General features: G+C 34.3%; 1 protein-coding gene and 1 long non-coding RNA gene across 2 annotated transcripts; one reads left to right on the top strand and one right to left on the bottom strand.

Moving 5' to 3' along the window:
• Window positions 1-6,046: 6,046 nt before the first annotated feature.
• Window positions 6,047-8,427, bottom strand: LOC147409691 (uncharacterized). Its single transcript, XR_015175259.1, has 2 exons — window positions 7,752-8,427; window positions 6,047-6,394 (listed from the first exon to the last, which is right to left on the bottom strand). It is a non-coding gene; the product is annotated as an uncharacterized LOC147409691 (long non-coding RNA).
• Window positions 8,428-12,954: 4,527 nt separating this feature from the next.
• Window positions 12,955-19,833, top strand: LOC147409692 (putative oxidoreductase At4g09670). Its single transcript, XM_086431586.1, has 2 exons — window positions 12,955-13,518; window positions 19,122-19,833. Exons 1-2 carry the CDS (start codon window positions 13,057-13,059, stop codon window positions 19,740-19,742), a joined length of 1,083 nt encoding a protein of 360 aa, XP_086287712.1. The 5' UTR covers window positions 12,955-13,056; the 3' UTR covers window positions 19,743-19,833.
• Window positions 19,834-25,774: the final 5,941 nt, after the last annotated feature.

Raw genomic sequence — 25,774 nt, forward strand, 5'->3', positions numbered from 1 at the left:
TTTCAAATTATCATAACAAGGGCACTTCTTTTTTATAAAAATTATATTCCCCCCCCCCCTCCCCTCCCCTCCTCTCCTCTCCTCTCCTCTCCTTACACTAGGTGCATTCTTTTTCAAATAGTTTTCAATTGTCTCCAATACCATGTTTCCTGTCAAACTAGGAACATTTTGTTCTAAAACCTCCCAAAGGATAAGGTTAACCTTGAATTAAGTTACCCTCTTACTAGCAATTTTTGAAAAAACCCAAGGTTCAAAAAGAAGTTAAAATGTTGGTCCGAGATTCATTTTTTTTGAAAATCCACCGTCGAGGGTCTTCTCGGATTATGCTCAGACACCGCATTATCAGATTTTGCTCAGGCACCGATGAGGGTTTTCTCGAATTATGCTTAGACACTATTGAGGGTTTTCTCGGATTTTGCTCAGACACCGCCGAGGATTTTCTCTGATTATACTCAGACACCATCAAGAATTATCTCGGATTTTACTCAGACATTTCTTGGATTATGCTCAGACACCACCGGGGGTTTTCTTGGATTTTGCTCAAACATTGCCGGGGGTTTTCTCGGATTATGCTCAAACACTACCAAGGATTTTCTCAGATTATGTTCAGACACCGTTGGGGGTTTTTTAGGATTATGCTCAGACACCGCCAGGAGCCGGGGATTTTCTCAAATTTTGCTCAGACACCGTCGAGAGTTTTTTTATATTTTGCTTAGTCGCCATCAAGGGTTTTCTCGAATTATGCTCTGACCCACCAAGTTTTATCAAATTTTACTCAGATTATGCTAAGACCCCACTAAGATTTTTTCTTGGATTTTGCTCAGATTATGTTCAGACTATGCTCACCTTAAGCTTAGTTTTGTTCAGATTATGCTCAGTTATGCTCAATTTGTGCTCAGTTATGTTTAATTCATTCAATTTTTAATTCATAATTTTCTTAGGTTTTGCTCAGATCTTATGTTAACCTTGTGCAGTTTTTCACTGTTAAGTTTGTTATCCTCCCAACATGAATGCGCATAATGGAGATGCACCATTTCAAAATCATTACTACACTATTGCACATACACGCACTCTCATTGCATTTGCATTAATCAAGAAGAATTTTTCGAAATTCAACGATTTGACATTTTTTTAGCCTAAGGAGAGCTTACCTTCAAGGATCTGGACATTTTGACAAATTGCTGAATTAGACTGCAAAATGAACTATCACTGGCTTTGGCATTCAGATATCGCACTATCTACCACAATAGATTGACCATCTAGTTTACTTCCACCCTCTGTCAAAGAGGAGCATCTGTAGATACCCCACTTTTGCATCTGCCTAATTTGACAATTCGTCGTCCGATTGTCATGAATTCCTAATAATAAGCGCAAAGAACTCAAAGGCTTGTGAGTACTATTCCTAATTCCTTTTGTTTCTAGTCTTTTCATCCCCCTTACTTGCTACAACTCGACATAAAAATTTAAGCACGCTTAGGACCGCTACACCTGACACCCGATTTAGCAAATACGTACACTTAGGTTCGTTACACATTTCGATAACTTAGAGATCTCGCCACGTTAGAAAAATACAACTTTGAAACTTAGAAATAATCACATTGGGACTGAAAGAAACTTCACGCTAAAATTCGTAAAAATCTGCAAAAATCACCAAAATGACGAAAATACCCCTCATAAATTTCAGACCTCCAGAAAATCTCGAAAGCACCTCCATTGCACTCAGAATATTATTTCAAATCTAACAGGATCCAAATCGATAAAAACAGAGAAATTTAGGAAAAATCATAAAAATAACCGAAATACCCTTCAATATCCAACTCTAACATAGAGATCTTAATCATTAAGAAAACATGAAAAATAATTAAAATCAAACCAAGTTAAAAATTCAATCTAATGAAAATAAAATTTAAGTCAAACTCAAATAAAAAATCAACAATAAAAATTAAAAATCAAACTCAAATTAAAAATCAAACAATTAAAAAATTAAAAAACCAATCAACCAATAAAATCAAAATAAAATTTTTAATTAATCGACTAATCAAAAAAATCAAAATAAAAATTTTAATTAATCAACCAATCAAAAAAGTAAAAATCAATTAACCAATAAATTCAAAATTCAAATTCCATTGAAACCCAACTAAATTAAATCAACAAATTCAAAATTCAAAATCGAACTCAATCGATCAAATCAAATTGAAATTAATTCCTAATTGAACAATCAAAATTCGAAATTGAATGCAAACTCAAATTAAAAGAATTTTTTTTAAAATTTAAATTAAAATGTCGACAAAACCCAATTTAAAATCAAATTGAAACCCGAAACAAAAATTTATCAACCAACAAAATCAAAAAATAAATTTACCAATCACAACTCATCGACGGAGGGCTATCGTGGTACAAGTAGCATGGGATCCCCACCATCATTCTCTAAAAAGGAGATCAAAAAAAAAAAAATATATATATATATATATATATATATATATATATATATATATATATATGGGAAATGTTGAGCACCCTAAGTTTTACCACACACTTTAACAAACGTTTTTTGTCCTACATGGGTTAGAAGTTTTGGAATGAGCTGATTTTTGGTGAGGATGATCTCTATGATTAGAAGATCATCCTCCCCAAAAATCAGCCCATTCCGAAATGTTTAGCCCCATGTTTACACGTTAAAAAATCGTGGACCGTCCATTTTTTGTAAATCTATTTTGATGGGGTTAGAAGTTTTGGAATGAGCTGATTTTTGGTGAGGATGATCTCCTCACCATAGAGATCATCCTCACCAAAAATCAGCTCATTCCGAAACTTCTAACTCATGTAAGACAAAACGCGTTTGTTAAAGTGTGTGGTAAAACTAAGGGTGGCGAACGGGACCCTATATATATATATATATATAAAGAAAGAGAGAGAACGTATAAGAAGAAAAGGAGAAATAAATTAAAAAAAAAAAAGAAGACTAAAATAGAAACCTAGGGTCTGTTCTTTACAGAAGCCAGCTCCAGCTCCAGAAGCTGGCTTCTGGGAGAAGCAGAAGCCTAGAGCCTGAAAAGCCATATCCAGCAGAAGCCTGTTCGTTACAGAAACACAGAAGTCAAAAAAGCATGTTCGTTTTACAGCTTTTTATTGCTGGATTCTGGTAAAATGACCAGAATACCCTTAATGTTGATAATACATCCAGAATGCACAAAAAATGATCAGAAGAATACAATAAATATATAATTACACTAATATATATATAATTTCTATTAAAAAATTATTAAAATAATTATTTTCAATTTAAATCAATGTATAAATTTTATGATTTTATCGAAATTTCGGCAGCACTTCCTCTTAAAAATGGACATATGAAATTTTTCTGATAAAGAAAATACCTGTATAATACACAATTTAATATCAACATAACATCCCATATATAATCCGACATTCACATAACATCTTATATACAATCCGACATCCACATAACATCCCATACACAATATTCAAACAAATACATACTATACGGAAATCAAAAGTGTTACAATGTCATACAAAAATATATATAATTTTCATTAATAACAAACTCAAAATATATCAAAGTTCTTAAACTCTATCATAAGCAGCATATAATGCATTAGTTATTCCAGTCCTTGTCCTCTCCATGGTAACACGAGATCGACGATCTACATGCTCATTATTATTATCATGTTCAGATGCACCCCCTTCATCTTCCACAATTTGTTCTTGCTCGAAACGTAAAAATTCTTCGTCTGCAATTGCATGCTTCCTTATGAAGTTATGGAGTGCCATACAAGCCAATGTAATATCTCGTTATGTTTGAAATTTGTAACGTGGCATTTACTTTAAAATTGTCCATTTGGCTTTTAAAACCCCAAAACATCGTTCAATGACATTCCTAAGAGAAGAATGCATATAGTTAAATAATTCTTTATCTGTTCTTGACCTTGACTCTCTTCTAAAATCTTGTAAATGATATGTTGTACCCCGATAAGGTGCGAGGTAGCCTTCCATCAATGGATATCCAGAGTCGACCAAATAATATTTACCTTGAAAAAAAAACGACAACTTATTAATAATGACATTTTCAATATTTTATTTTATCTTTACTTAAAAAAACTAACCTTGAGGAGGATGTGGAAATTGTAATGATGGCTTCGCAATAGTATCAAGGAACACACGAGAATCATTAGCAGATCCTTCCCATCCAGCTACGACATGTGTAAATGTCATATCAAACGCACAAGTGGCCATAACATTTTGTGTTATGCCTTTGTGTCCTCGAAATCTATTTTGATGCACGAACGGGATATGTGCACTGATGTGAGTCCCATCGATCGCCCCAACACAGTCCTTATATTTACATAATTCAAATATAATTAATTATATTTGACGTTATTTATAAATAATGATAAATAAAGAAAAATCATTGAGAAAATACCTTGAAATATGGCCAATATCTTTCATTGGTTCGTATATGCATAGGGACTTCGTTGAGATTAGGAGGAACGATCAAAAACTTTGATATTTCAAGTAAAGCTCTAAGAACTACATGAAAATATTTGTTAATAGTATCCAATGAATGCTTAAAAGTAGCCCTAAGTACCCTATGCCTTTCATTGTGACCCACGGTGTAGACAAACATTGCAACTTGTTCTTGGATCGATATCTTCTTTTCATCTTTTATCAGACCCCTTCCTTCTAATATGTCACACAAACTTAAGAAAACATGTCGTTCCATCCTAAATAAATCATTGCATGTGGTACCAAGTCCATCAATGACATCACGAACATAATCTGCTCCAATATAACAAGAATTCCTATGTGGTTCTCTATAAATAAATGTGTCCATGTATTGATGCATTGCAACAATGGTACCTGTTACCAAAATATCTAACGACAAATCATCATCTACAGCATTCACGTCATGAACTTCATCATTACTGGATATATCATCGTCGGTAGACGTACCATCATGGGTGGAAATATCATCATTGGAATTCATAAGTCTGTATAAATACATAACTACAAATTATTCATTTAAAACTATAACATTCAAATAATATAGATAATAAGATAAATATGTTTAACATTCACTATATAATAAACATTGTCAATAGCATTCACCACGTAACGGACATATTACACAATCCAAGGAAAACATAAAATAATAAACAGGAATTGTCATACCACCATAGGGGTGGCATATAGTTATAACCATCAATGAAAGATGGTAATACAAAAAACACATTAAAACCACACAAACATATTAAAATCACACACTATTTGGAATGATGAACTCGAGCATCCTCCATTTCGCCATCCAACCACCCAATACGGAGTTCATTTGTTTTCAGCATACACCAAATTTGCCTGTACTCCTTCTTCATACTGAATAATTTCAGTGCAAATCGATACCGCTCACTATTAAGAATGATTTCTGTTGTTGCATCCAACAAATCAATACATTCCTTAATGCTACCGGGTTGTGTAGGTGGTGGTGGGGGTGTTGCACTACTTGCACTCGTCCTCGTTGACACTGCTTCAACTAAGCGTTCAATTTGTCGTCCTAACATAGCTGCACTCGTCATTTTTTGTCGTTTGGAGTGTTGAAAATCTAGGTTACTTCTAGATTTCATGCGAGATGGTGCAACAAATGGAGGGATACCATCACCATCACCATCACCATCAAAATCAGGACTAATATCGATAGGTGGTTGGGACCTTGATGGCTGGGACTCTGGTGGTTGCGTTTCTTGAACAAACGCAGCATCATCATCATCATCATCATCATCATCCCGAAGCTCGTGCTCAACTGCTCTAGATGATTCAGTGGATGGACGCACACCAGGATTACAAGAGCTTGCAACATACTCTCCGGTAGCATAAGTCCCTCCAAATAGTATGTCCAACTCTTCAACATGTTCCAGTCCGATATAACGCCATTGTGTATCAGTTTTATTTTTCTACAAAATAAATAAACTTGTTTTATAAGTTTGAATTGATAAACGTAATATTCCTATTTGGTAATCTAATCGAAAATTACCTCCAACCAAGAATTCCACCATTCATCGCTCGCCAATATCTTATTGTTAACAGCATCGTAACCCACTCCAGTACATGCTTTTAATTTAATCCATCTAGCCCAAATACCTTTCGTTTTATCCCAATGATTCTTATGTTGTTTCTTTGTGTAACTAAGCCCGGTCGTTGTCTGAAATTGCTTCATTAGAGATGAATACCCTGATACATTCAATGAAGTACCGGGTCTCTTTCCCTTCTTAACCAATTCCACACAGATATCAACCCAAATCTTATGAAGATAGGGTGTCCATCTTGCGGAATCAATTTTTGACTCTATTTCTTTTGGTTCTGTTACTTTTTGTCTCGGCATCTGACAATTTGATTATTCATTTAAAAAAAAATGAAAAGTAATGGATAAGAATAAGGAATAAAAAACGTTCTGAAATATAAGTAACAACAACAAGAATAATGAGCAAACAAATAATTATCATAAACAAATATCACTGTAAATAAATGTTAAAAATATCAAACAATACACTAAACCCATCGGTCAACCGTTGCGTGTGCAGACACATACTACATAAGATCTTATTTGTCGTTAAATGAACACTTTAATGGAATAAATACATCAGAGATTCAACTAACAGGCTTATTGGATTAAGAGAAGAGAAAAGTAAAAGTTGGTGCCAATAGTATCTTTCATAAATATTGAGAGATGCTATTGTCACTCCAACTTTTACTCATTTAATCATATAAACTTTAAGTCATACAAAATCTAAAGAGAGTTTATATTAAAAATAGAGAATGAAAACCACATGATTACAAGAAAGTAAAACAACATACTAGCATGATTACAATATAGATGTCATAAAATTAATGCCCATGTTTAGGAGTAAATTAGTTCAATCCAAAGACCCAACGGTGGTCCCATGATTAGGAGTAAATGGTTTCATATGACATCTAAATCCTTAAAAATAATTAATTATTTCCTCTTTCAGCATCAAAATTCATGTTCAAGAAGATAACAAACACAGTCAAAGCTCTTATGGTTTCAATTGGAGAGTAGGTTTGGAAAAAATTTCAGCGAATTCTAGAAATTTGTCATAAAAACTCTTATGGGGAATGAACAAAATATTTGGTGAGTTGAACTTAGGAATCCTAGAAAATGAGATCAATAATGGATGTGGTTGGAAAATTATGAAATCCAATTTACCTTAAATTAGATCAATTTTCTCATCTGCTTTCATCTATAAATTGGAGCAAAAGGAGGGATGTCCCTACCAATCATTTTTCTCATCTGCTCTCATAATGTTTCTGTACAAAATTTTGGTAAAAAATCATCCAATCATTTTTGTAAAAAACTGGTTGCATCATAGTTCCTTCACAAACAACTAAACAATGAGCTCCATAAAACACAACTGGTTTTATTGTTGTGTTGCAAAATCACTCTTTTATTTCAATGGATACCGAGCTCGCCTATTATTCTAATACCATTGAACAATCAGATTCTACCAAAAAGATGGAAGAGAGATTTTGACAGAGAAGTGTGTGTCACTTGAAGAGGTGCTGAATATAAGTCGATTGCAAGGTTCGAGATCAGTCATATGTTGAACCATAGTACATTCACAGATCAAGTCGATTTACAATAAAATCCATAATAAAAAGAACTCCCCAATTTGATTTACAGTAAAATCAGTAATAAAAATAAATAAATTAAAAAGCAATACCTTAATTGATCGTTAATGGAGGAAAGCTAGGGACGAGAGCTGCTGTTACAGAAGAGATCGTTAATGGCAGCCTGTAATGAGATGAGACGAGATCTGCCGTCACCGTTGGGGCTTTTTACTCGGTTAGTTATGAGGAAAAGATGAGAGAGAGGGAGGAAATGATCTGTGCAACAAGGATCGATGAGAGATTCGATCGGTTTGAAGGAGACGAAGTTGAGTTCGACAGTCGACAGTCGATTGGGCGAACTTGTTGGAGAAGATGAGAAACGTAAAACGTTTCTCGTTTCTTGTAACGTGAGGGACAATCGATCGATTAGGTTGAAGGCGATGAAGTTGAGAGAGGAGAAAGGGTTGATAATCGATCGGCTCGAAGAAGACGAAGAGGATCAGTTCGATTCTCTTTCGATTTAGGTTAAAATCAGTTCGAAAATTTTATTAAAAGTCAGGGGTATTTCGGTATTTTCACTTAAAATATATTTCGGTAATTAGCTCCGCGCGAGAGCCCAACTTAGAAGCGAGCACGGGACGACTCTTAAAATGAGCCATTTTTTGGCTTTTTTTTTAATCGGTTAGCGTTAAAAAAGCTTAAACGAACGTTGATCAACTGGCTTCTTCGGCTTAAAAGTCAAAAAAGTTCAAAAAGCCGGCTTTTGAAGCCCAAACGAACAGGGCCCTAGCTTCTATAAAAGGAGCTGGACGAAACAAAGAAGTTCTCATTTGTTTTTGAATTGGTTGTCTTCTTCTCTATTGCTGCAACTTGGTGCAACACTTTTTTTGACTGAGTTCTGCCCTTCTCTACTCACTTTGATGTTCTATAACAGCCCATTGCTGCCCAACATCTTCCTCAGAACCTGCTCTCTCTCCACGTTTTCTTCTCCAATGAAGTTACCCCTTCTTCCCTTTGAGACTGCACTCATCTTCTTCTCTGTTGCACCTCTTCTCCTCTCTCTGCCCAACCAACTCCTTGTTATCATAGCTTCCTTTCCCTACAATAACGTTCTGCCCAACTCTTGGCCCTCATAGTCCATTATAGACCTTCTCCAACATGTAGCTGTTGCACCTCTTTCTTCTCCCTCATAGCCCACCTGCAACACCTCTCTCTCTGCTTGCACCTCCCTCGTAGCCCACCTGCAACGTCTCTCCCTCTCTTTTCACATCTCCATAGACCACATCTCTATTGAGTCTTCATCAATCACATGTCTTTTATTCTCTCTGCCTTCATTTCTCCCATGTTTTTCAGCCCCCTTCTCCTTCATATTTCTGTCCTTCTCTCTCACTCTCAGCCCTCCTCTCCCTCTCTCACGTTTGGTCCTACAACAACCCAACTCATTTTCATCATCTCCATTGCCATACTTCTAACAACCCCACTGCTGCATTCACGTCAAAACCCACAACCCTCCCAGCCATCTCTCTCAGCCATCATCTTCTTTAGAATACAACGCAGCCATCTTCCTCACCACCACAGTGCATACCAGTACATCTCTCTCTACTCTCGTCTTTTCGCAGCCGCGAATATTCGCAAGTCTTTAGGTTGGATCTAAAGGAATCAATTCACTACTATTTCATTCTATAGGCAAGTCTTTTTTAGTTTTTATTTATTTATTTATTTTTCTATTTACTTTTGCACGTTGGTAGTATTAGGAGAATCTTTTTTTGTATTATTTATGTTTTCATTTATTTTTACGTATCAATAGGATTGGTGAGATATTTTTTATGTATCTCTTTATGTTTTTATATCAAAGAGATTATGAGAACTTTTTATGTATACTTTTCTAAGTTTTATTTATTCTTTTGCAAGATGATGAGATTAGGAGAATATTTTATATGCATTTTTTATTTTCTTATTTTTTGCGTATCAATAGGGTTAGGAGAATATTTATTTTATATATCTTCTTTAGTTTTTATTTATTTTTGCATAACGCTAGGATTAGGAAAATATTTTTTTATGCATTTTTTATTTTCTTATTTACTTTGCACATCGGTAGGACAAGGAGAATATTTTTATGCATCTATTTTATTTATTTATTTTATTATTATTTTTTATTTTCGCATGTTAATAGGATTAGGGGAATTGTTTTTTTTTTTAAATTTTACAATTGTTGTGCTTGAATCGGATTTGTATGGCTTATGATGATATAGGTTTAAACTTTTTGTATTATTTTAAGGTTATTCCATATGATTAGTGCCCTTCTCGTCTTAACAAATATGCATGTCGTTGAATGATAATTATTTTGAAAAAATTGAAAATTACGTGTGCCTGTTCGTTTAGTTAATTCAAGAATTTGATGAATGTGGATTTTTTTCTTTAAATTTGAAAATTTTGTATGCATTGATATTTATCAATCTCCAATTTGATAAGCATTATAACATTTTTTTTTTGTAAATTTTCAACTTAGTGATTCATTGTAGACTCATGATTTTTCTAATTTGGGATTCCATATTCACAAGATCCTTCTTTTGGAAAGTTATAAATTGTTGGAATTTTTCACTCAAATTTTCTACTTTGAAAAGTTTTGAGCAAAAGTTTGTTTCGAAAAATTGATATTTGAAACTTTCTAATATGAAAATTGCATGATTTTCTATTTTGGAAAAACATATATTCATAAATTTCTAATTTAGAAATTTCAAATTTTAGTAATTTCCCAATTTAGAAGATTTTATAATTTCTTTTTTAGAAATTTCATGTTCATGGAAATTCTGGATTTTTTAATTATAGATATTTTATTTTTTTCAAAACTTTCTATTTTGGAGAGTTCATTTTTATAAACTTCTAATTTGGGAATTCATCACATTTTCTTCAAATTCTAATTTAGGAAATTTCAAATTTCAAATTTAGAAACTTCATAAGTTGCCAACTTAGCAGTTTTATATTTATAATTTTCCTATTTGAGAAATTTCATGAGTTTTTATTTTAGACGATTTGAGAAATATTATCATGCGAATTTTAGAAAATGATATGAGATTAGGGCTTTTTCATAAATTCTGTTTTTTGTGCGAAATTCGAGAAATCATATAATAATTGAAGAATCTTAGTAGTAAGATTCGTTTGGCCAACCCGGTACAGATTGATAATGATTGGACCTTAGTTTGATTTTTAGTCTTTGTATGTTGACCATAGGATAATTTTGGATTGTAGTAGAGACTGATTATCTCGATTGGGCGGGTTCAGTGCCTAACCCATTTCGAAACCCGTAATCTGACCCCTTACCCATTTCTCTGATTCGTGGACCGATCCGTATGCATTCAGAGTTATTTGTGATTCCTAGACCTAAATTAGGTGGCGATTCTCATTTTTAAAAAACCCCAATTTACCAATCAGACCCCTCTACACTATTTAGTGAAAAAGGGTCGAGGCAATTTCATGCTCATCGTGAACTGAGCACGAATATCGTCAAGTCTGAGCCTATAATGCTCTGCCAACTTCAAGTTTACCAACTCAATCATTTGAATGATTTGGTAAAAATTAGCCGTCATTTGGCTAGGGGCCTTGTGGTAAAAATTGAGGACTTGGCGAGTTAAGGGACTCAAGGGAATTTGGAGTCAACAAGGAGCTGATCCTAGTAGATTACTGTAGTGTCCTTCTCCCATTGTTCCAAGGGTTCGAGTGCCTTAGTATAGGAGGTGGGGATAGAGTTAGCAATGGCGAATTGATCATTGACAGATTCAATTTCCAGTTTAACAGGGGGTATATAGGTTTTTTTTTTTTTCTTTCTATACTAAGAGTTTAAAAGAAGGAAAATAAGAGAAAAAGAAATTCAAAAAGAAAGTTAAGAGAGAAATGTACATTAAAGACGAAGAGAAGTAGAAGGAGAAGAACCAATCTAGGAAAGAAGCACATGGAAAGAGACAAGGGGCACTAGGGCGAGATAGAGGAGAAGATGACAAGAAATGGGGTAAGTGGTCCCTTAAATAGAAGAAGGGTCTTCTAGATTTGTGAGAAGTCAACTACCTGAGTCACATTGAAAACCCAAGTAATGATGGGGAAGACGAACCTCAAGAGATGATGCCACCAAGTAAAAAACTTGTATTATGAGGCACGACGATCAAGGTCACCAAGTGGAAACGGTTGGCAATAGAGCCAATGAAGGTGTAATACGTGTGTGTAAGTAGTAAATAATCGCCAACATAATACATGAGACATAAACACCTCTTTGAATCCATTCACATTGTTCTGTCAACACATTAAATATGACATATAGGGAATCAACACGTAAGCAAGACCTTAAAAGAGGATCTGGGGATGCTCAATCAACACGCCCATTAAAAGGGGAATGAACCTAGCAAAACCACATGTACAATGCCTTGAGGCATAGGATTGGATAATGAGCCTTAGAACCTTAGGTTGTGCCTAAACTTCCGAGAGGGGGCATTGTGGAGGGAAAATTTATCAGCCTTGGGTTACAGGACACGTGGCAAGAACATGCAAGAGTATGGCATCCGAACCTTCGAGAGAGATGTGTGATCAGTAAAACGAACGACATAACGTACAAGGTCGGAGAGTACGTCTAGGTCCAAATAACATTGTAGATCCCTAAAATTACGAGATTTAATACTAAATGAAGCAATCCGACTTCGAATGGGATACGAACCGACAAAATAGGAGAATATCAAGGAAAAATGCTATTAGAGAAAATGATGAATAAGGAAACTTACTAAAACATGGAAACTATCTTAGAAATCTATAAATGGGACTTCTATACTATGAAAAAGGTATGCAAAATTTTCTTAAAGTGAGATACATATTTTCTAACATTTTCGTGACTTGGACGTCAGAGTGTTTGTAGTGCAGGGACCACCAATTGAAGGGTAAATCAAGATCGATCGAGTGAAGGAGAGCAGATCTCGAGACAAATCACAAATTTGACCCCTACAACTTTAATTTTAAGAGCTTTAAATATAAATTAGTTTCATAAAAATATTTTCTAATATCCAAATCAAATATATTTGGCATCTACGGTTATAGGCACGCCATCACATCATTTTTGTCACATTTGAATATCCGTTTGTGTCATTCCTGCATTTTCCTAAACAACAATACTAAAAAGTGCTACGTTTCTCGTAAATGAGGAAATACGCGGATGGTGCGGCAAGGGTACATAATCACGTTTTCATCGGGATACACAGGAAAAAGATGTGCGGTTCTGTGCCCTTGATGCGTCAATTCATCGTTATTCATTTCTTAAAGATTCTAAAAGATTCCCATCCCTTGGCTTTGTTGGAAATAAAGTGTCCCAAAAGCCCAAAACCCGGCCTCCTATAAATCTTCCACAATTTTATCTTCTAGTTTCTGAACCAGAGTCCATTAATGGCTGAAATACCGGTCCGATTCGGAATCCTGGGTGGTGCAGAGATCGCTCGCAAGGTATCGCGAGCCATAATTCTGTCTCCCAACGCAGAACTCTACGCCATCGGGAGCCGTTCGATCGACAAGGCCAAGAGATTTGCGGCTGAAAATGGTTTCCCTTCATCAGCCAAGATCTACGGTAGTTACGAAGGGGTTCTTGACGATCCACACGTAGAAGCTGTGTACGTGCCTCTCCCTACGAGCTTACACTTGCGATGGGCAGTGTTGGCTGCTGAGAAGAAGAAACACGTGCTTCTGGAGAAACCAGTGGCGTTGAATGTAGCTGAGTTTGATCTGATATTGGAGGCTTGTGAGTCCAACGGTGTACAATTCATGGATGGAACCATGTGGATGCATCATCCGAGGACTGCAAAGATGAAAGAATTTTTATCCGATTCGCACCGTTTTGGTCAACTCAAATCGGTAAGTTCTGTTAAATTTTACCATTAGAATTTAATTCAAATTATTATTTTAATAATTTCCTATTATATATGAATTTTGTGAGGAACTAAAAAACAAATCAATTTTTTTGTTATTTACCTGTATGAAATATATTATAGAATAAATTGGTAAAGAAATTCTGTTAGATTTTTTGCATTTGGAATTAGAATTTCGTTGAAATTATTATTTGGGTGATTTTTCAAAACATGCTCTGAAAATTGAAAAATTACCAAAAACGGCACACTATTCATTTTAATTCCAAATTCGGTAATTTACCATTTTCGGAATTAAAATGTTTTACTTAAAGTAAAACAGGGAAAGTATTTACTGTTTTATAAAATAGGAAAAAAATTTCCACTTGAACGAAAATGTTTTAATTTCATTTTCGGAATTAAAATGAATAGTGTACCGTTTTTGGAATTTTTTCAAAATTTTTTTCTTTCCGTTATCGTATTGATATTTTTGTGTTGTACTTGTATATTAATTTTTTGTGGAGCTGAAAATTCGATTATTTATTTATTTATATATGGAAAGATTTTTATAAAATAAATTTGGTAGTGAGGGATGAAGTAGCTCAATTCAGGTTAGTAATATCATAGCAAAGAGGATTTTTAAGGAATTTATGAGGATAAGGAAAGTTGTTGAACTATTTACAGCAAGAGAATTTAAGTCAAGTTGCACGTCACTTTAAAAAATCCTCACTGTACTCCAAAAAAGAAAAAAAGGGAAAAGGAAAAAAAAAATGACGGGGGTATCCCCATCCTTCGGGTGAGACTAATCCTACGGTCACACACACACGCACTCCGCCCCCTTAGAAAGTTCTGCGTGCAATTGGTTGAGTCGAGGGTCAACCGGACCTTGGAGGGTGGCCCCAAGGAATCCATAGCTTTGTGGGGTTCCTAAGGAGCTTATCAAGGCCCGGCTTGCCACTGGGCCAATCCCTTTTAGCTAATAAGGTTAATATAGAAATTTAACTATGTTGCTAATGAAGTACAACTAGTAAGGTTAAAATAGAAATTTAATAAGGTTGCCCATGATTGTAAACATGCGTTTTTATATATTAGTTTAAAATAATACATACATTTCGATAGTAGCAATGCTGAGAAGTGCAACTAATAAAGTTAAGATATAAATTTAAAATATAAAAATAAAAAGTAGAAAAATGGGTATATTCTTATGTTGGGGTGTAACCGATATCTTGTGAAAGGCTAACAGTCAGTCCTTGAAGTCAAAACTTCCATATTCGGATTGCTTAGTCAAAGCTGAGAATATTGAGCTAGCTGAGTTTGGCAGAGTCAAGAGTCACCTAAAGATTCTGACTCAACAATCTTGATTTGACTCTAGTGAGTCAAAAAAGGTTCCAAACCACGAGGCTTTTGATAATGTGTGTTGTGAAAGGCAAACTTTTTTACAGTAGCATTGCTTAGTGCCCTTCACCAATCATGTCATTGTTAGAAATTATATTCATAAAATTGGGCATACATAGATCAAACCATGAAGACATGTCGACAGTCAAATCAAAGGAATGGATTGCTAATGGAACCTACTTAATTGGTTATCAATCAATACATAATAAGGGTCCATAACACATCCTACTCGTACAATAGGGCATGTAGTATGTGATAGAGTTAATGTGGAATCCATTGATTGTATAGAAACCATGTACAAAACGTGCCCCTTTAACTATCAAGTAGAAACTGTGTTTCGTTTGTGTAGAAACCATGTTGCCTTTAAGGCATGAATCATCTTTTATGATGGGTTAAAGACGGTGTTAGGGCCTATAAATAGGGTTATGATCCCCATACTACCTCAAAAAATATTATGTACTTTCCCACCAAGATATTGCATAGGAAAGAGGCGGGACAGAAGACCACAACCATCAAAGTAGCGATTAAGACCATTGATAACCGAGATCATGGCAACAACTAGACTATCTATTAATTTACTTTAGACAGGCAGATCATATCCTTGATTAAATACATGGATTGGAGTATGTTTGAATCCATCAATGATTGATGATGGACTTAAAACCATTTGGAATTCATAGGACTTGAAATTGAAGTCGAAAAATGATTAAGATGCTTTAACAATACATCAACTGTTTGCTTTATAAAAGTAGATAAAGCCAAAAGAAATTCTGTCAGTCAAAGTTGCACCACGGGTCCTAAACTACGTTGAAGTCGATCAAAGCAATCTGGGACAAGATCGATATAAATTATAATGGTTGATTGGGCTGCTATATGACCCATTGAAAAGAAAGGTGGCTTAAAATGATTGCTTGAGCGGAGAGGGTTGTGAATCATTTAGTTTAAAATGACTTAGTCAACTTTTTCATTCCAACTTTTAGAAGATCGGGAAATTCCTGTTGGTTTAAAAAAAAAAAAAATTCAGAATCAATCTTATGCAAATAAACCCCTTGTAGAAAAGAATTTTGAAGCATAAAAATTTAAAGCATATTTGTCCCACCATTTTTAGCATATTTGACAAGAAAATAATGGAGGAAAAGTGTTGGTGATAATACCAAATTCCCATTTGAGTATCCAGGGGATGCAATATTTAGCAAAGAAGGAAAGGAGATGATAAGTATATGGATACCAGACATTATCAATTTTATGCTGAAGAAAGGCCTCTTTAAGGGGAGAATGGAGGATATGAACAATTGCCCCAAACTTTTTAAACCAAGAAACAAACCAATATGGTAATGGAGCTTGGAATATTTGAGCAAATTGGACAAACCATGAATGTTTGAAGACAGTTTTGAACCATGAAGACATTTTCCCAGGCTTTCTGTAGTCGAAATCATTATAGAAAACTATTGTTTGTCGAGAAGTGCAACAATGTGCATGAATGTTCCCACATTCTTATCTATGTCGTGGAATGACATCAATGATTATGAATTTTGAGAATGCCCAAGAAATTGCCTTCTTTGGCTGAATGAGATTTTCAAGGATATATTGATAGTAGTGATGGGTTTTACCGTATGTTCAAGAATGAAATAGGTTTTTGAGGGGAAGAAGAAAATTATTTAGCAATAAGGTATTCGATTTGAGAATGTGGTGGAAGGTCACAAGGTTTAAGGAGAGAAGACAAAAGGTGGTCCTGTACATAAAGGCTGTGTGTTAATGAATTCTGAGAGTTTTCTCCTTTAAAGCTCTTTTGAGATGATAATCTTTCTTAAGAATCTTTTTAAGTTCTTTTGGGAGTAGATGCATCTTAGTCATGTTTATTACTTTGCCTTTAAGATGGAGTTAATGTTAGTGATTATGTCCTTTGGGGACTAGGTAAGACTTTAAATTTGTTCGGTTGTGCCATGTCCCTGCAAAAATTCTGGAGTAAGTAAACCACAGAGAAAAATTAGTATTTCCTTTGATAAATTAAAATATTAAATATCAAAAAAAACATCTTTCTTCCGAAACTTCTTTCACAGATCCACAATCAATTCTTAGAAGAACTTAATAAAAAAAATTCTTACAAGAATTTTCTGATTAAGTAGATTGACTTAAAATTTTTGTTAATACACATAACTATATAAATAATCTCTTTCTTTAAAGTGGAGAATTTAAATTAAGCGAGATCCATACTCGAGAGGTAAATTTTTCCAATTTTTCTTCACCACTTATTTTTTTGTTCAGTAATATTATCATATCTTATGTCTGAGGTGTCATTTTAAATGATCGTGTGGGCTTTTAGATGGGCAATATTTAAAAAAGGGAGTGTTATTGATTCCTTGGTTATCCTTTAAACTACTTGAGTGAGTGAAAAATTCCAATCAAGAGTATTATTTTTTAAGACATTGAGAAAACAAAGCTTTTTCTTCAACAAGATCTTTATAAAAATTTGAGACATGGTTAAGACATCCAAGTAATCTTTGTACTTGAGTTTGGGAAGAGTTTTATCTTCTTGCTAGAAATCACTAGACCATTACTTTAATTACTTTAAAAAAGATGTTTAAATGCTTCCAATGTTTAGAAGAATTTCTATTTTCTCATATATTGAAAAGTTTTAGTGCTCACACTCATACCTTTATAAACTACCTTATGTGTTGTACCCAATCGAAGGATGGGTGCACTTACTGCCATCTGACGGTACATTGGGAGGTGAATTGAGAACTTAACAAAGAGCTTAAGAAGCTGATTGCTTTCATTGATGTATGACTTCTCAATGGCTTTAATTGAAGGATTGAAATTATCTATTTTATTTTTTCCTTTTGTGGACCCTTCAGATGTCATTCATGGGCATTTGTCATAGAAACCTATTCTTCCTTCTCAAGGGGACAATATTTTGGTACATATCATCAAGCTAAACAAGTCTTGGATCTGGACATTTTTGTCAATTATGCACTAGAAATGCAGCTGATCTAGTCTTCATTCTATAGATTTTCGTCTATTCTTCTACAGTTATATAAGTGTTCTCTCTGTTTTATCTTTTTTTTTTCTTGACAATATCTTTGCTTTATTTCTCTTAAGATAAAACCTCAGAAATTATTAAGTGAAATACTTTTTTTGCTTTTGTTTTGTTGTCTTGTTTCATAAGCATGAGATAGAACTTATAACCTGATAGTTCAGGCACAAAGTGCTTTTCTGTTGAGATACAAGTTTTAGCTTGTTCTTACTTATGTCCCTTGAACGCTCCTCCAACTTAAATAACCATATAATTGCTCTCTATCACATTTTTATTTGTTTTTAAGAATATTATTGGAGTTCCAACAGCAAAGTAAATAATAATTTTATAATTAAGTTGAATAACTAATAATGGATATCATTGTAAGGATCTTAGCAAAAGCCTTCCAATCATTCAATTTTTACTACAAACCAACCTATTGAAACCCACTAGAATTTGAAAATCCAGTAATTTAAAAATAAAACAAAATATTTTGAATGGAATGGGAACTTGTGGGTTGTTATTGAGAAGGGGAGAGGGGATTTATGATTGTTTTGTCTCTACAAGTTACAAGGCACTTTAATTAAAATGACAATTGTTCTTAATTTTGCAGAGGTTTCATATAAAAGTAATGTATTTTACTAGTTGAGATTATGAGGGCTTTTGATTGAAGAAACATGGGGAAAAAAAAAATTCAATGGCTATAGATGATCTGTTGTTTTTCTTATGAGATATACATTTTCCTTTACAATTATGGTTGCCACCTAGATAAAGAGACCTGCCATTAGCACCTCAACTTTTACTTATTACACCCCAATTAAAAATAAAGAAAATAAGTGGATGCCTCAGAATAAGTAAAAGTTGGGGTGCCAATAGCAGCTCTCTCATTTTTATTTTCCGCTAGATTTCTATTTTTTTGGGTTTAGGCTTTTATATGAGCCTAATCACTATTGTAAACAACTACTGAAATTGTTTGAATGACTGTTATATATAATGTTTTGTGTCATGTTGAGATTATAATTTGAGCCAAACCTTTGTAATGTTTGAAGGGTGTGTTTTGACTGGGGTATGATAAATAATTTAAGAAATTGGGATGTAATAATAAAAGTTGGGGTGTCAGTCGGTGAAACCTCACTCCATATGGTTCATTTAGGTGTCTACAATTGTTCTTGATATAGTCAGTCAGTCTTCCATGGGCTTTGCAGGTACACAGTGTCTTCACATTTGGTGCAGATCCCAATTTTCTCAAGAACGATATTCGGGTGAAATCAGATCTCGATGGCCTTGGAGCTCTTGGCGACGTTGGTTGGTACTGCACCAGATCGATTTTATGGGCTGTAGATTTTGAACTTCCCAAAACCGCAACCGCACTCCGTGGACCCATTTTCAACGAATCCGGAGTACTTCTATCATGTGGGTCTAGCTTTCAATGGGAAGATGGCAAGGTAGCAACCTACCACTGTTCCTTCCTTTCCAATCTGACCATGGATTTAACTGTGATTGGGACAAGTGGAACCCTTCATCTTAACGACTTCGTTATTCCTTTTGAGGAGGACTCCGCTTCATTTACTCTCTCATCGAAATCTGGATTCACAGAACTTGTAACAGGGTGGAACCCGTTGCCAAGCAAGCATATCGTCTCGACAGATCTCCCCCAAGAAGCCCGCATGGTGACGGAATTTGCAAGCTTGGTTAAAAGGATTAAGGAGTCTGGTTCAAAACCGGAGAATAAATGGCCCGCCATCAGTAGAAAGACTCAACTTTTATTGGATGCAGTGAAGACTTCGATCGAGAAAGGTTTTGAGCCTATCCAGATTGTAAGTTAAATTTAAACCTTTTTATAGTCTCTATATGTTGTTTATACTTAAGTATGACAGACTTTTAATTAAATAAAACAGAATGATCCAATTCTCGTCATTATCACTGTTTATGTTGAGTAATTAGTAATTAGATCATCATTATCATCAAATCCTTATACCAAAAATTTGTGTTTGTTGCAAAAATTAGTTTAATCACATTGTGTTAATTCAATAATTATCATATTGCAATTTATAAAAGGTTTAGGGGTCTTAGGGGTTGTTATTTTTGCATCAGAAAAAGTAATTTTTCACGATCTATTGGATCTTCCCACCAAATGTTATCAACTCTCCTTTCTTTCATTTATTTTAAAATCATATATATAATGGAAATTGATAAAAACTCAATGATTTTTCAAAATACCCAAGGTACAATTCATAAAATTTACCTAGTGTCAAACCTCGACACTGAAATGAATATATTATAGCATCGAGGCTTAACATTATCTATCATCGAACGTTGACATTAGAATGTATTATAACATTTTTTTATAGGTATTCCTCAAGGTTCGATAATAGGTAACATCGAGGCTCGCCATTGTAATACATTCATTTTAGTGTCGAGGTTCGACACTAGGTAAATTTTATGAATTATACCTTATAAAATTTCACGAAATCATTGAGATTTTTATTATCATTTTACACTAAAAATATATCAAGGTTGACAAGAATATATAAATAAATTTAAATAAATGAAAGAAAGAGTGATAATGTTTGGAGAAAAGTTCCAATAGATCCTGAGAGTGGACATAGCTACAAGATTCATTATCATTCCTCAAAGCTAGAGCCTTGTTACAGAGCTCCAATGGCTATTTGGTAGGTATAAAAGGTTGGGAGGGAGGAAGTTATAATTTAGAAGAATATTCTTCAATGGCTTACTAAAGAAATTGTTGGTGGGGGTATTTTTGTCCAAAAACATGAGTTACGGTAGGAAATTACCATATTTTAAGTATTAAAAAAAAAAAAATGGCACTTTTTTGTTATTGTCATGAACCTATGAAAATTTTATGCTAAATGTCTATTATTCTACAAGTAAAAATGACGTTCATTTTGAATTTTGACTTTGTGGTGTCATTCTCATCAATCAGGGTGGTGAGATCCTTGAAGGGAAAGGTAATAAAAAACATTTTGAAGGGAAAGGTAATAAAAAACATTTTACCGAATAATTATATATTTTTTTAAATCACACATTCATGGGCTCAACATGGAGACGAGTTGAATGCTGAATTTGTTCTCGTGAATATTATATGCTGATTTTTGCCAGGATGATTATCATGACTCTCAAATGATTTTGTTGAAAATGAATTCTGAAGCAAACTCTTCCCATGGAAAGCATAAATGAAAATGTTTGATATTTGAATGACCTATTTTGAGAGAGGATTTTATATAAAATTTAGATTTTGTAACAAAAAGTAGCCTAACTTATGCTAGAAATCAACCATCATAAATGATCAAATCTAACGTTTAGAAGTCACTAATCAAGTTGAATGTTTAGTCGCATACCCCACGAGACACAAAGTTGGCCTTCTATCTTAGATCTTCGCATATGTCCACCTCTCGCACTTTGCATAGCTTGTATCATTTTACAGAATCCTGGATGGACCAATCACAAGCACCCATATGCATTGAGGGCATCTCCAAGTTACAAAACTACTCACTGGGTTTCATGCGATTAGTCATCTGAGATTCTGTGAAATTCTATATTCATTATTCTGTGAACGAAAAATCACTTTGACATCACCTTATCCTTCGCTCGTTATTTGGATTAAACATGCCGCACACCAAATTGTGTTGTTGTGACACATTATTTCCATGCATTATTCAAGTTAATATTGATAATAAATAGTCAATAAAATCTCAAAGTTAAAACTAATTTTTATAAGATTAAAACTATTAGAATGAGAGTCTAAAATTTGCTTAAAAGAGGATGCTAAACTGGTAAATGAACAACATGCAGATCAAGATAGGTTTTGAAATATTTTACTAATTGTACTTTAACTATCAATTTTAATACTTTTATTAACCCTAACCTCCTTTTTTGGGGAAAAAAAAATCAATGTCACAATCTCTTCGAAAACAATTAGCCCTCTTTCGATATAGAGAGTACTCTCAAGATCTCACAGTCTCTTCAGAAGACCTGTGAGACTTGTTTTATGCGTTTCAAGGTCTTTTTGATAATGGATGAGACTTAATAAAATCTTTTTGCCTCACTAAGATAGTAAGACTAGTCAGACTCTTAGATTTATCGGTTGGTAACCCTGTTCACTGTTATGGGTGGTGACTCCATTTAGTAAACTTTTTATTTTTTAGTGACCCCTCATTATTGGTGAACTCACCACTTTTTATTGTTGAGTTCTCCACTTTTTATTTATTGTCGAACTTGACAATAAAAAGTGGTGAACTCGACGTTGGTAAAACCTACCCATTTTCGATTTCAAGTTTTTCCAACTAAAATACATGGAAAGATTGACTAAAAACCTAAGATAAAAACTTGTTTAGATGATTTCAAACCAAAAGAATCATTCTTGATCGTTTTTCATCCAATAACAAAAACAAAAAAATATGAAAAAAAAACCCCTTGAAAATATCTTATTCTTCCTTCTTAAATTCTTTTTACTAGAATAGAATCTCCAAAATTTGATTGAGATGCTAAAGATCCAAATTTTTTTTGGATGAAAACGATGAGTTCAAATAATTAGGGCATTCAATCACGAGAAATGTGGAAAATGGGGTTCAAGAACCGATTAAAAATAAAATTTTTACTAAATGGAGTAATGGACTATTAATAAAGGCCCTGCAACTTAGGAACTAACTAGAAAAAACACCTCTGCCATTGTTCTTTAAGAAGTTTTTCCAAGAAAAATATATTAATTCTTCGTGTGGTGAAAAACAAAAGAGTTGTGCTAAAGTAACATTTTAATTTACATAGTTTCCTTTCATACATTGCTGCCGTGGAGGTGGCCGGAGGACCATTGATGCTTTTCCTTCTTATCTCGATGAAAAGCATATACGGTTATGTAGACACCTCAATTTGAACGGGCTACTACTCGAAAGGGCCAGAAAATAAAGATTTTTTAAATAAATGGGCTAACGGGCCTCAAGGGCCCAAGTCATTGAAAAGTGACATTTCGATCGAACCAAGGCCCCTAAGACCTCCTAATGGTTTGGGAGGCCCGCCGAGAAGACTCGGCCAACCCTCCGCTTTCCCAATATTCACCGCTCCGCTTCCAAAATAAAAAACGCCAAATTTTCGATAAAGTTCACCAACGGGCCTAAAAAATCCGATTTGCCAACACGTGACATTTTGATTAATTTAATAATTTCAAAATCTAAAAAAAATGAATAAAACAAAAAATGTGAGACTTGGGACATCTATCACTTCCTCTACCCTCACCGCTCCATCGCCGAAACCAAAAATACTCTAAGCCTATTTACGGCCCACTAACCTTCATCTCTCTAAAATCAATTTCTCACCTTATCCTCAACCTAAAATCGATCCCATATCACCTAAACCCTAAAATGAACCTACCCTCGAAAATCCAACCCAAAACAAACCCCATCTAAGCCAAAATAACCCACAACCCTCCTAAAACCCAAACCAATACACTAAAAGCCCACAAACCACTATCCATACCCAATTCATTATCTAACCCACAACCCTAACCCATCAACCACTACCCACATCAACCAATCACCATCTTGATAATCAAATATGACACATGTCATCACCCCATCTCACCTCCCTCATCCAACTACCTACCCCCATTAATTTTCTTTAAACCTCATCTACCCACACATCAACCCATCACATTTTCTCTCAAATCAAACACATCTACCCACACCCTTAACCTATACCTCCCCTAATCTATCCCACATCACCCATCACCTTTTCTCTAAAAAAAAATCTAATCTACCCACACCCCTAACCTATACCTCCCCCTAATCTACCATCATCATTCCCTACAAAACTCACATCTATGACCTAAACCTACACCCATCCTCTCAAGTCAAACACTCAACCTCTCACATCAACCCATCTCAATCATTCATTTCCACCCATTTTAACACATGGCATCATCTCCCACACCCTCCCAAAATATCATCAACCACCCTCTTACACAACCCTTTTTTTTATTAAAATCACATCCCCTCAACTCACTTCACCAATTAATTATTCTCTTACACAATCCCATCCTCTCAACCACTTTCATTTATTTTATTCCATCTAATACTCAATCCAAATGGGTTGAAAGATCCAACCCATTTACCCTTCTTACACAAATGCCCTTCAATCATCTTTAATTTACCCCCACTTTTCTCTTAAATCCCACACCATTCTACCATTTCTCTTTATTTCACCCCATTATATTCCTAAAATAATCCCTCAACATCTATAAATTCCCTCCTCCTCTTCCCAAAAATCCTCAAACTTTCACTACAAAAATCCTCCCCCCAACTTTCACTACAAAAATTCTCCCCCTAACTCTCACTACCAACCACTATTATCAATTTTCTCTCACCAATTATCTCTTATTAACTCCACACCAAGTCTCACTAAAAAAAAAGGAAAATCCCTACTCTCTCTAATCACCTCTTCACATTCTCATACTCTCATATTCTACTAAGGACTCAAGAAGACTCAAAGAAGGAGAAGGAAAGAAAGAAAAGAAAAAGAAAACTTTGAAGCTTCAAGGTGGGTTCAAGGCAATCCCCCCTTTTCTCTCTACCTTCTCCTCCTTCCTCTTCTATTATCCCCTCTCATCTTCATTTATTTTAAATGAATTTAAGATGAGTGGATCTCAAGGCAAATGATCCATTAGGATCATCTCTTTCAATGAGATGATCCTATGATCAAGCCGAAAGTAAATCCTTACTTACAGTACAAATGCACACACGTGACACTTTATTTCTCGCATTTTTTTTTAAATCAAATGATCGAGTTGAGTTGAGGTTACCACTATTTAGTGGGGAGAAAAGGGTGTCTAACACCTTCCCTTTTCTCCAACCGAGCCGCTTACTTCGAATCTCAAGATTTGATCTGTACCTTATCCATCGAGAGTCACTAAACGCCAAAACGATAATTTTTCAAAAAATGCACATCGGGTAATCATTCACACCCACTTACAAAAATGAATGGTGGCGACTCCTAACCTTAGTAGATGTGGTCATCATAATGACGAAACCACGTATCTACAGCTTGACGACTCCACTGGGGAGTAAAAGCTCTACCCTCATGTCAACTTGGTCATTTTGGAAAAAAAAAATTTCAAAATATTCTTATTTGCAAGTTAACATTGTTTGTTGTATTTATTTTTTAGGTAGTTTTCTTTTTATTTATTTACTCCCTTGAGTGAAAAATAAAAAATAAAAAATAAAAAAACAAAAAAAACAATCGGTTTTTACTTTATTTATCCGATTATATGTCCTTTCAAGCATGCATATCATCAAAAAAATGAAAAAAAAAATTTTCTTTGGCCCAAGCCAAAAATTAGAGGCAATGTGCTTCAAAATGAGTATTAAAAATAATAATAATAAATAAATAAAAAATCATTTTCCTTTTTTTTGTCGAATGGACAATTGAACTTAAACTGATAGTAACTTTCTCGTCCGATCTCCGATTAACTATTAGTGCATATCGATTTGTGGTAGAAAAAAATTTTCTTCCAAATGTGACAAAGTTAACAAGATTTTATCAAGTCAGAATCGGTTTTTGAGCTCGTTTACTATCGTTTACGCTAGCATTTCTGTTTGACGTCTTGTTGGGATACAAAATGATTAGAAAAAAAAGAGCATAAAAAAAAAAATTGGCCCAAGCCAAAAACCAGAGGCAATGTGCCTCAAAATGAGTAAAAAAAAGATTTTAAAAAATTAATTAAAAAAAAAATGTTTTTTTGCTCAGCTTGTTCCTTACGTCAGTCTTAGAAACTTTCCTCTTGGAATTTAAAAAAAAAAAAAAAGTTTTAAAGCTTTAAAAGATCAAACGGGTCATTTTTTTTAACTCA

The sequence above is a fragment of the Akebia trifoliata genome, chromosome 2 (genome assembly GCF_017979445.1).
Source record: "Akebia trifoliata isolate Shusen 1 chromosome 2, ASM1797944v1, whole genome shotgun sequence".
NCBI classification, from domain to species: Eukaryota; Viridiplantae; Streptophyta; class Magnoliopsida; order Ranunculales; family Lardizabalaceae; genus Akebia; species Akebia trifoliata.